This window comes from Ranitomeya imitator, chromosome 3, assembly GCF_032444005.1.
Source record: "Ranitomeya imitator isolate aRanImi1 chromosome 3, aRanImi1.pri, whole genome shotgun sequence".
Taxonomy (NCBI): Eukaryota; Metazoa; Chordata; class Amphibia; order Anura; family Dendrobatidae; genus Ranitomeya; species Ranitomeya imitator.
Genome location: NC_091284.1, coordinates 148,630,114 through 148,642,769, shown reverse-complemented (window position 1 = coordinate 148,642,769; position 12,656 = coordinate 148,630,114). Strand labels below are relative to the sequence as shown.

General features: G+C 41.1%; 1 protein-coding gene across 2 annotated transcripts in view; it reads left to right on the top strand.

Annotated features, from left to right (window-relative positions):
- LOC138673013 (interleukin-5 receptor subunit alpha-like) overlaps positions 1 to 12,656 on the top strand; it is a 116,812-nt gene that overhangs the window by 61,581 nt on the left and 42,575 nt on the right. For both annotated transcript variants that reach the window (XM_069761544.1, XM_069761546.1), the window contains exons 5-7: positions 3,950 to 4,058; positions 4,152 to 4,330; positions 5,108 to 5,301. In XM_069761544.1, coding sequence (XP_069617645.1) covers positions 3,950 to 4,058; positions 4,152 to 4,330; positions 5,108 to 5,301 — 482 coding nt within the window. The remainder of the gene's footprint in view (positions 1 to 3,949; positions 4,059 to 4,151; positions 4,331 to 5,107; positions 5,302 to 12,656) is intronic.

The following is a 12,656-nucleotide window of genomic DNA, read 5'->3' as shown; positions in this document are numbered from 1 at the left end:
TGTTACCAAAACAAAGATTGCCAGGAGAGCAAAGAGACAGCCCAGAGGAAAGAATCATTGATCAATGAGAATTATTGTTCAATGTCTGTGACTGAACTGAACTTGCTGTGTTAGTGTAAAGTTGTTTTGTTAAAAATGGACTTAAACTCTGTCAATTAGTGTGTGATGATATCTGAAATCAGGACCATGCAACATGAGAACTCCAATCTAAAAGTGAGTGACTTGTGTTGCACACAAATCACACAACAAATGGGACATTGTGTTTTCTTTGCAGGGTGTGCCAGAACAGCAGCCCCTCGCCAAGACTACCACCCTGGCCACCTCACAACTGCTCAGTACACAGTGAGCAGCAGCTGTAAGCACACACTGGCATGAATGTGTGAACTTTACCTAGATATAAGTGCTTGAGCTTACATGCTTAAAGTGCTGAATTCACTCCAGGAACACCTGTATGACAGCTCCTAGGATAATTAAAGTTAATTTTCTCCCAAAAGCTGTACTTTTAGATCAGCAGCCGTGCACCTTTTTGATGTAATAAACCTTCAGATGAACCCTATGTCTGCAGGTTTATAGCATTATCAAACATGACAGCTTCCCTTTAACATCAACACTATCATATCCTTTATGTTTAGTATATGCCATGGAAGACACAGTTAAAGATCTTGCTCAATTTTGCCACTTTTTTACATGTACCCTACTATCTAAATATGTAACAGGTGTATTAATAGTACTGAGAAAGTGTAATATAGTTTTTCTGATTTGTTATTTTGCTTACCCCTTGTGTGGAGCATTTTAGTAGCAGGCATGATATCAGGAACAGGAAGTCTCTCTCCATCTGATGAGATCAGCTGCCACACTGGAGGATACAAGGACCAACTGTAGTTTTTCCACCTGGTTGGTGGATTACAGAGACTTGAAACATACCACTGCCTTGAAATTTACTTCACTAGACCACCTAGAAACTGAAGATACCTCATCAGGGTCCATATGGAGCCTAGTCTTCAAAACAATGCATCCACGAGGCGCAGATGCCAGCAAATAGCAAAAAGTGACTAGCAGACCTGGCAGAGAATATGGCGACACTGCTAGCTTACTTGGATATAAGGGGACTAGGCACGTCTTGTGACTTGGCTGTCACCATTGAAGCACCACACAGGGTCTCCAGACTAGAAGAATACTTCAGTTCTCAGCTTTGGACAACCAATGGTAATACCAGCCAACATATGAAAAGCGAACCTCTCTGCATAAAATGCTCCAATCGGAAGCTCAAGTTGTTCAGACATGACTTGACAATTAGTCAAGTTAGTGCTCATCCTTCACTTGACAATACCATCAGTGGATTCTGAAGCTGTTGGATGAGAAGCTGACACCAACTCTTCACGGCTTGCAGCACGAACACTCCCGCTGACCCAAAGCCATCACCCGCCATGGATACAGTCACAGTCATCTGTGGAGAAGGAATACTTCCATCAAGGGCAGCCTCTCCCAATGGCACAAGGTTTTGGAGTTTTTTTAACTTCACTGGACAAAGATAGTCAGGATGTTCAGCACAACTGCAGTGATATCGCAATTCCATCTCATGACTGAGTTCAAGCTTCGGCTCAGTCTGCAAACACGCTCGACCTTCACGGATTCTAAATGTGTAGCTGCCTCAACAGACTGGGTAATAGGTGTTATTTGAAAGGACAGGGCCAGACGTGATGGTCTTCTCACATGTGTCACCTGTTTGGTCTGCTGTTGGAAGCTGGGAAGGGAAATTTTTTGCAGAAGATTCTGGATTCGGCTTGTCGAGCACCATACAGAAAGCCACCAGGAATGCCTTCAGATCTGAGGTGATAGGAGCCGATTTTTGGAGATGTGCCATGCCAGGGCTTCTAATGCTAGGTAGGACATAAGGAATTCCACCTTGGTCCTATCAAAAGAAAACTGCTGACTGAAAACTTTATAGTGCCGCATGCACTGCTCCAGGAACCCACGGCATTGCTTTGGATCTCTATGGTACTGAGACGAATCAGACAGAATGGGTTTAATTCTGGGAGCAAGAGTGTCAGGTTGCTCAGATGTTAGGGTTTCCAATTGAGCATCTAGTCTCACCAGATGAAACAAACATTTTTCCTGGCTCTCTCCCTGGTTGTGCAGCCTCTGACACAGATACGAGCACATAGAGGACTGGGGATCAGTGGGACCCATGGCATGGTATCCCCTTCTCCCTCCATGCATGGATGCCAGCTTATTCACTTCTCCAGCTCTGCAGCATGATTCCCTGGCATACTTCTGAGTCTTCATGGTGTGCACACCACAGTTACCGCAGTTCCCTCAGCTTGTCACTGAGATGCATTTAGTATAATTAGTACACCTGCAAGATGGCTCCCAGCCAATTGCTGGGAGTTATCTCATGTGTAAGACTCCCTCTCTCTTAGGGTGTTACCAAGAAATGAGTTGAGTCATTAGGTAGTTGGTGTACTTCCAATACAGTTGTGAGGTTCACTGGTCCCGCTGTGGCCAGTGTCTTGAACACAAATCTATGATTATGATGTGGCCAGGTCCTGAATCTTAATCCCTGGTTCTTGTGCCTCCAGTCCTGTTCACAAAGTCCCTTGATCCTGGTGTACCCACTGCCTGAACAATGTCCCCTGGTCCTGATGCAACCAGTCATGAATTCGAAGTTTCCTGGTCCAAGTGTGACCAGTCCTGTCCCCAAAGACCCCTCGTCCCAATGCGACCAGTGCCTGAACATTGTCCCCCGGTACATGTGTGGCCAGTACCTGATCCAGTATCTTAGACCAGTGTGTCTGAATATAGACCTTGTCCATTTCAGCAAATCTGATCCCTTCAGCCTGGTCTGTCTTGCATCATCCAGAGCTCCACTGAAGATCTGGTAGCCACTTAGCTATGCTCCTTCTTGGGCAGGCCCGGTCCTGTGGCACAGTGTATCCATAAATCCACCTGCACCACCGTTGAGCATAACAGTTGTCCAATACTGAACAATCCCTTTTGAATGCCCCAATAGGCTAAATTTGTATTTTATTTAGCAGATTGAGGACATTAAAAAGGCCTTGTCCAGTAACGGACAAGCCCATATTAAATAACTTTTGTGTCAGTGTTACTTAACTATATAAGAATGGTCAAACATCTGCATAATATGATGGTGTGGAATAAATACTTAAAATGGTTTTCCCACCAAAAAAGTTAATTTGAATCAACATTTAAAAAAAATAGATCTTTGAATAATAATATGTTCCTCAATTGGATGTGCTTAAAAAATGTTCCTGTGCTGAGATAATCTTATAAATGTGCCCCTGCTGTGTTCTGTGTAATGGCTGTGTCTGACCAAGCAGGAAAATGGTCTCATCATACAACATCTCCTGGGAATTGGAAGACACAACTAAGAGGACAAACCGAGGACAGCACGGGAACACAGCTGGTTCTTTCTCTGAGGTAAAACATTTCTGAAAAACAGGCAGTGAAATGTTTTATCGCAGAGAAAGAATCAGTTGTGATCCCATACTGTCATGTTTCTATACTCTTTGGCTTCCTCCCCTGCCCAGGAGCTGTGGTATGATCAGACCATGTTCCTGTACGGTCAGACACGGCCATTACACAGTACACAGCAGGGGCACATTTATAAGATTATCTCAGCACAGGAGCATTTTTTTTTTAAAAATGCATCCAATTGTGAAACTTAAAGATTTATTCATTAAAATTAACTTTGTGGGAAAACCCCTCTATCAATTACAATTTCTTTCCCTATTCCCCCAGAGATAAATTTACTGCAAGTTACTTACTTTTATGCAATAAGTCCTGTGAGTTTGCAATATTCTGTAAATAAAAAAATATATATTTTCTTGTAATGAGTCATATCGCAACAGTGAGTGAGTATGTTTTCATGCTGATTAAGAAATACGTTTTTTTTTCTCTTGCTCATAAATATATCTATTTCTTGTTTCAGTTTACATCGACAATGTGTCATGTGTATTATTTGACATAACATATCTAAACTGTTCCTGGAACTTTAGAACAGATGCCCCTGATGACATTAACTACTCCTTTGCATTGAGGTATAACAATATGGAATATATTGTTTTTTTCTCTGAAATAATGAATAAAAAAGCAAAAATCACCGATTGTATATGCTTTTTTTTTTGGCACAGATCAAACTTCAAATGGTTGGCGTGTACAGACTACATTAAGAGACACAAAAAGAACATTGGCTGCTCCATGCGAGATGTTTTTTCAGACCATAGAGAGGATGGACTTCTGAATAAGATAAGGATTAGATTCTACAGTGCTTTATATAATTTCTCAAAAACCTTCAGGCCAGAAGCTGTAGGTGAGACACACAGAAATCTATCATCTATCTCTGTCCTTATAATATTTAAAACATTTTTGGCTGAAAGCGGCAGATAATATACTGATTTAGCAAAGATTAATAATGTCATGGGAAAATATTAAATTGACTCCGGTAACTGGTATATCACTGTATTAAAAAGTTTAATTTGACACCTAACTTGACATCTGTTAAAGGGAATCTGTCAACAGGTTTTTGCTCCCCTATCTGAGACCAGCATAATGTAGTGACAGAGGCCCTGATTTCAGCGATGTGTCTGTTACTGGATAGATTGGTGCAGTTTTGATAAAATAATTGTTTTATCAGCAGGAGATTATCATTAAAGGACTAGATCACCTGCTGCATGTAGCCTTCCACATTCATGAGCTCTGTATAAACCTGCCCACACCACTGTTTGGCAGATTTCTGCCTATGCACAGTGCACAGAACGCTGCCAATCAGTGGTGGGGTTATACATAGCTCAGCATTCAGAGAACAGGTGGACCTTCATCAGAGAAAGTAAAATTACAGCAACCAGACCAGCAAGTGTCACATTACTGAAATTAGGGTCTGTGCCCCCACATCATGCTGCTCTCAGATTACATAGCACCATTTTGGTGATGAATTCCCTTTTACTTAATGCAAGATCTTCTTATAAAAAGGGTATTTCAAAGGAATGTGTTGGTCACTAAAACTACTGAGCTGCTTCATTTATCTTTTATGTGAGACATTGCAAAGAGAATCATGTATTAATTACAATCTGTAATATGTTGATTGTAGAAATACTTACCCCTCCAAGACATATTAAAGTGTTTTCCGAAAATGGTAATACTATAATAAAATGGCTTCCACCAGCAAGTGTAGCAATTAATAGCCTTCAAGATGGAATTACGCCTACCTATAATTCTAAAGAAGAGCATAATTTTATATATGAAATAAGAGTTGTAGAGAATAAATCAAAAATAATATTCAGGGTAAGTACATTCAGATCACTATTCCTTACAATGTGAAGTACATAATGTAATATTCCACAGAATCTTAGCTTCTAGTTAAAGGGAACCTGTCAGCAGGATTGTGCACAGTAACCTACAGACAGTGTAAGGTCGGCACCGTTATATTGATTAAAATGATACCTGGGTTGATGAGATCTGTCTTGTGGTTGTTGTTTAATCTTTATTTCCAGCTTTGAGTTAATGATATGCTCATGCCCCGGGGCGGCCTGTGGGGGGTCTTCATGTGGGGCTCTGATTAGATATTCATAATGCAGCCTGCTGAGAGGTCACTGATCCCTCACTGACCTGCCCTCTAGTTTACATAATGAATATCTGTACTTTGAAGAGAAAAGAAACCCTTCTGCAGGCATGCGCCAGCCGTGTCACCTGCACTGCAACATAATCACATGTTTAATGTCCCAATAATAAATGTGGTTGATGTTATTCAGATAGTAAAAAAAAAACTATTTTAAAATGGCACCTGTAGCAGAAATGTAACCTTTATTTTCAAGAAAAAAAAAAAAAAAAAAAAAAAAAAAAATATATATATATATATATGTTTGTACAATGTAAGCATATATAACTTAATTTATGGACATCTATGGTTTCATTTTTTGCCTGTGTGGATTGGATAGGCTGTTACCAACATCAGGTGAGAATTTTATGTCAATAGCACCTTTAGAAATATATTTACTTGTTCCAAAAAAATCGAAGGCAGCACACCAGTAAGTAGAAAATCACGTGCAGTTTATTGGCCCATGTGCAACGTTTCTGTCCCAAATTTTTCAAGCTATACAAAAGTGCAAGTACATTGTATTTATGGCAAAACAAATTGCTTAGGTATTTAGTGACAATTACAATAATTCACATCCTGTTCCGTCCAGATGTGTCTGGATCCCAGAATTACAAGTGGCGGAAGTTCACTGACCACCATATTGGAACACCCAAGTGATGGATGTCTTAATTTGGAAACTGCTGGTGTTACCAGCCTCTTGTGCCATCACACCACACACACACACATACACACACATGTACGCACCACGCACATACACACAAACACACACTGTATATGCTGTATGCACCCCACACACACTGTATGCGCCGCACGCACCACACACACACACTGTATATGCCACACGCAGCCTCTTGCACGGTACTACTTGCGGAACACCATCGCGAACATGCCGCCGCCGGGATCGGCCGAATGATTCACTGACAGCTGCAATCTTTGTACAGGAGGAGCACATGCGCAGTTTTAATGTGACCGCCATTCTCTGTCTGCACAAAGATGGAGGCGGTCTGATTTACTGCACCTGCGTGAATTCCACGCAGGCGCGGTGAATCATTTGGCTGATCCCGGTGGCTGATGCTAAACGTGTCTACAGGCAGAAGAAGCCGGTCACATTAAAGGGGTATTCCCATGAAGGAAAGTTCATTTTAAAAATTGTCTGTGTCTGACCGTGTATGAGAGTACATGGGGTACACAGGTCAAAGAAGAGATGACATGAGAGGAGAAGACAGCACATGGGGGAGAGAGAAAGTGCACAGGAGTGAGAGAGACAGAGGACAGGGGGGAGACAGCTCAAACGGGACAGCACATGATGAGAGAACACAACACAGGAAGGAGAAAGACAGCAGACAAGGGGGATAGCACATGGGGTAGACAGGTCAAAGAACAGAGCATAGACGGAAGAAGTCAGCACATGGGGAAAGAGAGCGGATAGGTGGGTGAGCACATGAGGGAGAGATTCTCAACGCTGTAAAGCCTGCCATCATGGTGACATTACCTCCGTCCCGATGCGATAGCATCGGGCCTCCATCTAGTTATAGTCATAATTGATAATCAGTGACAGCTGTAAATAAGTGATCCAAAGTATGACTCACCCCATTCATATTTGAAAAGATGCATCCTAGTTAAGCTAATGCACATGTCAGGAAATGCTAAAAGACACGATGGAAATCACAGGTACTTCCGCTCATGCGTGGATATGTATTGAAGTCTCTGGTGCCATCTTACTGACGTACATTCAATTGCGCCAGTGCCAGCAAGTGACGATACTAGAATCCACTGCAGCTTAAGCATGCATTTTCAAGAAAAAGAACTTAGATGCCATCTTAGAAGTTAAAATATCGGGCACAACTGCCCTCAAGGTATTTACAAAGCGATATGGCATAAAAATAATTCCCAAAAAAAGATTCAAGAAATCCATGTGTAATTTCATGAACTTATTGTTCCTAACCGGGAATATCAGATTACGGCATAACCCAATGGTCCTGGGAACACCCCCCATGTGCTGGGGCAGGTAACCGATAACACCTAAGAGCAGTGTTTTCACTGTTTTACTTTGTCTTCACAGTGTCTCACGGTGATCTGCGGTGGAGTCACTGAGTTTGAACTGCAGTGACCTCATCACTGACTTTTTCCAATGGTGCTAAGGTCACAGCATAGTAACATAGTAACATAGTAACATAGTTAGTAAGGCCGAAAAAAGACATTTGTCCATCCAGTTCAGCCTACATCATAATAAATCCCCAGATCTACGTCCTTCTACAGAACCTAATAATTGTATGATACAATATTGTTCTGCTCCAGGAAGACATCCAGGCCTCTCTTGAACCCCTCGACTGAGTTCGCCATCACCAACCTCATCACAGCAGTTCAGCCAGGCTTAGAATGCAGCCTCTGTGACAAGAGGTAACTTTGATTTTGTCACAGCTAGTCACGGCTAGGTTCACAGCCTGGATGATTGCATCTTGGCACAGTCTAGGTTGAAAACTGTTTATCCCCCAGACGTGGATTACAGCATGGGACAGAATGACGGATAGGCGAGAGATATTATTGTTTTTTTATTTTGTTTTCTTACAGGAGATGAGGGATTTGGTGGAATAGACATTAGGCGAGTATAACTGTGTTTACTATTTTTAAATAAAAATGGAAAAGTGTGTTTTGTTTTATTTATAATAAAAGATTTTATTATGGCTGTGTCTTTATTTTCCATATAACTATAGGATTAGTAATGGATAGGTGTCTTATAGACACCTCTCCATTAGTAATCCGTATACTTAATGTCACTAGACATCAACGGCACAAATATGAACATCACTTGCTATTGCTACAGGGCAAGTGGGAAGAGTGAGCCTAAGTGCCAGAATTGGCAGAGATGTGCCTTTTTGAAGCAACTGAGAACTGTTGTTTTTAGCCTGGGGGGCCAGTGTCCATGGCCCCTTCCTAGGCTATTAATATCAGACCACAGCTACCTGCATAGACTTTGCTAGTTATTAGTTATCAAGGGACCCTAGGGCTTTTTGGGGGGCTTCCCATTGTACTATACAGCTGTGAGCTGATGCTAATATCCTGGGAAGCTCCATGGGTATTTCCCCCTTCCCAGGTTATAAACATCTACACCCAGCCAATGGTTTTCCCTCTGCTGGTTAAGAAAATTATGCGGGAGCCCACACCATTTTTTTCTGAAAAATAATCTTTTAATAATTAAATACATGTACAGTAAGCTGCACACACATTGTATTAATTGTATATGTCACTGAAATCTGTATAATTATCTATTCTATGTGCATACTGTATGTAATCCATCTATTTAATGCTGTCAGCTCCTGCTGTGATTCTACTGTACGTGGCTGCTGAATTGCCAGCTTTTCTTAGATAGATAGATGTAATATATACAGTGCCTTGCAAAAGTATTCGGCTCCCTGGAACTTTTCAACCTTTTCGCATATATCATGCTTCAAACATAAAAACCCCAAATTAAATTTTTGGTGAAGATTCAACAACAAGTGGAACACAATTGTGAAGTTGAACAAAATTTATTGGTAAATCAATAAATATGGAAAATCAAAAACTGAAAAGTGGGGCGTGCAATATTATTCGGCCCCTTTAACTTAATACTTTGTTGCGCCAACTTTTGCTGCGATTACAGTTGCAAATTGCTTGGAGTATGTCTCCATCAGTTATGTACATTGAGAGACTGAAATTCTTGCCCATTCTTCCTTGGCAAACAGCTCGAGCTCAGTAAGGGTTGATGGAGATCGTTCGTAAACAGCAGTTTTCATCTCCTTCCACAGATTCTTGATTGGAATGAGGTCTGGACTTTAACTTGGCCATTCTAACACCTGGATATGTTTATTTGTAAACCATTGCATTGTAGATTTTGCTTTATGTTTGGGATCATTGTCTTGTTGGAAGACATATCTCCATCCCAGTCTCAGGTCTTTTGCAAACTCCAACAGGTTTTCTTCAAGAATGATCCTGTATTTGGCTCCATCTATCTTCCCATCAATTTTAACCATATTCCCTGTCCCTGCTGAAGAAAAGCAGGCCCAAACCATGATGCTGCCACCACCATGTTTGACAGTGGGGATGGTGTGTTCAGGGTGATGAGCTGTGTTGCCTTTACGCCAAACATATCGTTTGGCATTGTTGCCAAAAAGTTCAATTTTGGTTTCATCTGACCAGAGCACCTTCTTCCACATGTTTGGTGTGTCTCCCAGGTGGCTTGTTGCAAACTTTAAAGGACACTTTTTATGGATCTCTTTGAGAAATGGCTTTCTTCGTGGAAATGCTTCCATAAAGGCCAGATTTGTGCCGTGTACAACTAATTGTTGTCATATGGACAGACTGTTCCACTTCAGCTGTAGATCTCTGCAGCTCATCTAGAGTGATCATGAGCATCTTGGCTGCATCTCTGATCATTATTCTCCTTGTTTGAGATGAAAGTTTAGATGGATGGCCGGGTCTTGGTAGATTTGAAGTGGTATGATACTCTTTCCATTTCAATATGATCGCTTGAACAGTGCTCCTTGGGATGTTTAAAGTTTTGGAAATCATTTTGTATCCAAATCCGGTTTTAAACTTCTCCACAACAGTATCACGGACCTGCCTGTTGGGTTCCTTGGTCTTCATGACGCTTCAAACAGAACCCTGAGACTATCACAAAGCAGGTACATTTATACGGAGACTTGATTACACACAGGTGGATTATATTTATCATCATTAGGCATTTAGGACAACATTGGATCATTCAGAGACCTACAATGAACTTCTGGAGTGAGTTTGCTGAACTGAAAGTGAAGGTGCTGAATAATATTGCACGCCCCACTTTTCAGTTTTTGAATTTCCATAAAAATTTAAAATAACAAATAAATTTCGTTCAACTTCACAATTGCGTTCCACTTGTTGATTCTTCACCAAAAATTTACATTTGGTATCTTTATGTTTCAAGCATGATATGTGGGAAAAGGTTGAAAAGTTCCAGGGAGCCGAATACTTTTGCAAGGCACTGTATACATTTATATATATATAGATAGATAAATATAATATATATTCACATATATACATGTGTGTATCACTGACATCTATATATCTATCTATTCCATCTGTATATATCTATTCTATCTATTATATTTTAACCTGTTACGCTGTAATTTTACTGTAAGCGGCATATGAATTTCCATGTTTTCATCTATAACAATCTATCCCATCCATTTCAGCTATTTTTCTAATGCCCCCATACCTGTTTGTTGGATCCAGCAGAAAAATATTTGGCTATCCTATTGACTTGCATTGGATCCGTTATTCAGTCCAAATTTTCTTTTTTACCTCTTGCCTTTCCATTTCGCTGAATTTGTGCACAGGGATCTACAAAAAAAATGTATTCCCCAGAATGCAGATTTTTGTAACATTTGAGCACAATTCAAATGCACTTGAATAAATTTGCCCATCTGAAATAGAGACCATCCATATTTAAAGGGACTCTGTCACCTGAATTTGGAGGGAACAATCTTTAGCCATAGGTGCGGGGTTTTCGGGTGTTTGATTCACCCTTTCCTTACCCGCTGGCTGCATGCTGGCTGCAACATTGGATTGAAGTTCATTCTCTGTCCTCCGTAGCACACGCCTGCGCAAGGCAAGATTGAGGACAGAGAATGAACTTCAATCCAATATTGCAGCCAGCATGCAGCCAACGGGTAAGGAAAGGGTGAATCAAACACCCGAAAACCCGGCCCCTATGGCTGAAGATTGTTCCCTCCAAATTTAACATGTGGTTATATGGCTTTTACTCTTTTTGATAAAAATGTAAAAGGGTTGTCTGGTCTAAATTGATAATTCTGCAGTCAATCAGTGTGACAGGAGGCTTATGAATCTCCTCATCCTAGCGTACTCACTGCGCACTGTGAAGATTTGTGGATTTCTGAACTGGGAACAGCGGTGATGTATGAGCTGTGCATACCCCCGGGCAGAACCCATCTATTGGGCCCGAGTTCGCTCCATACACTTGTATTGAGTACGGCCACTCCCATCTAGTGACTTGGCCGTCTTACTCTAAGCAATTGTATGGAGCGAGACCATGTTCACTAGGCGGGCTCTGGCCAGGAGTATGCATATCACATACAATACATCACCGCCATTCTCATCTCAGAAACTGGTGAATCCTTGCAGCACCTTGTGTGCGTTGGGGGGATTCAAAAGTCCGCAGTCACACAGAGTGTCTGCAGGCTTTTTATTTACATACCCTTTAAAGGGAACCTGTCACCTGAATTTGGCGGCACTGGTTTTGGGTCATATGGGCGGAGTTTTCGGGTGTTTGATTCACCCTTTCCTTACCTGCTGGCTGCATGCTGGCCGAAATATTGGATTGAAGTTCATTCTCTGTCCTCCGTAGTACACGCCTGCGCAAAGTAATCTTACCTTGCGCAGGCGTGTACTATGGAAGACAGAGAATGAACTTCAATTCAATATTTCAGCCAGCATGCAGCCAGCAGGTAAGGAAAGGGTGAATCAAACACCCGAAAACTCCGCCCATATGACCCAAAACTGGTCCCGCCAAATTCAGGTGACAGGTTCCCTTTAACTAAATACCTTAATGTTTTAATGTGTACAGCAATAGTGGAATAATGTTTTTTTTTTTTTTAAATGTCAGTCAAAGACATTGAGGGTGGCGTTAGGCAGAGAATAATCTGAAGAATCGTTTCACTTTCAGAACCAGGCTGCCATTGGTCCAGTAGTAACATAATTTGCATAAAGATTTAACTTTTTTATTTTTAGTAATGCGAAATGCATTTGCAGCCAAGACAGTATATTTCAGCTTGTCTGTCACCATCCTATAATTTATTATTTATTTATTGTCCTATTCAGCATTGTTCTCAAAAGGTCCTTCAAAAGAAAACAATTTTTTTTTATAAACTTAATCCACATTTTTTTTCATTAGCCCTAACCACATTAATGTTTGTTTTTCTGAAATGGGCAGTGTTAGGCCGGCGTCACACTAGCGAGTTTTACGGACGTATGAGAGGTGCAGAAAATACAGATTGCATACGGTACA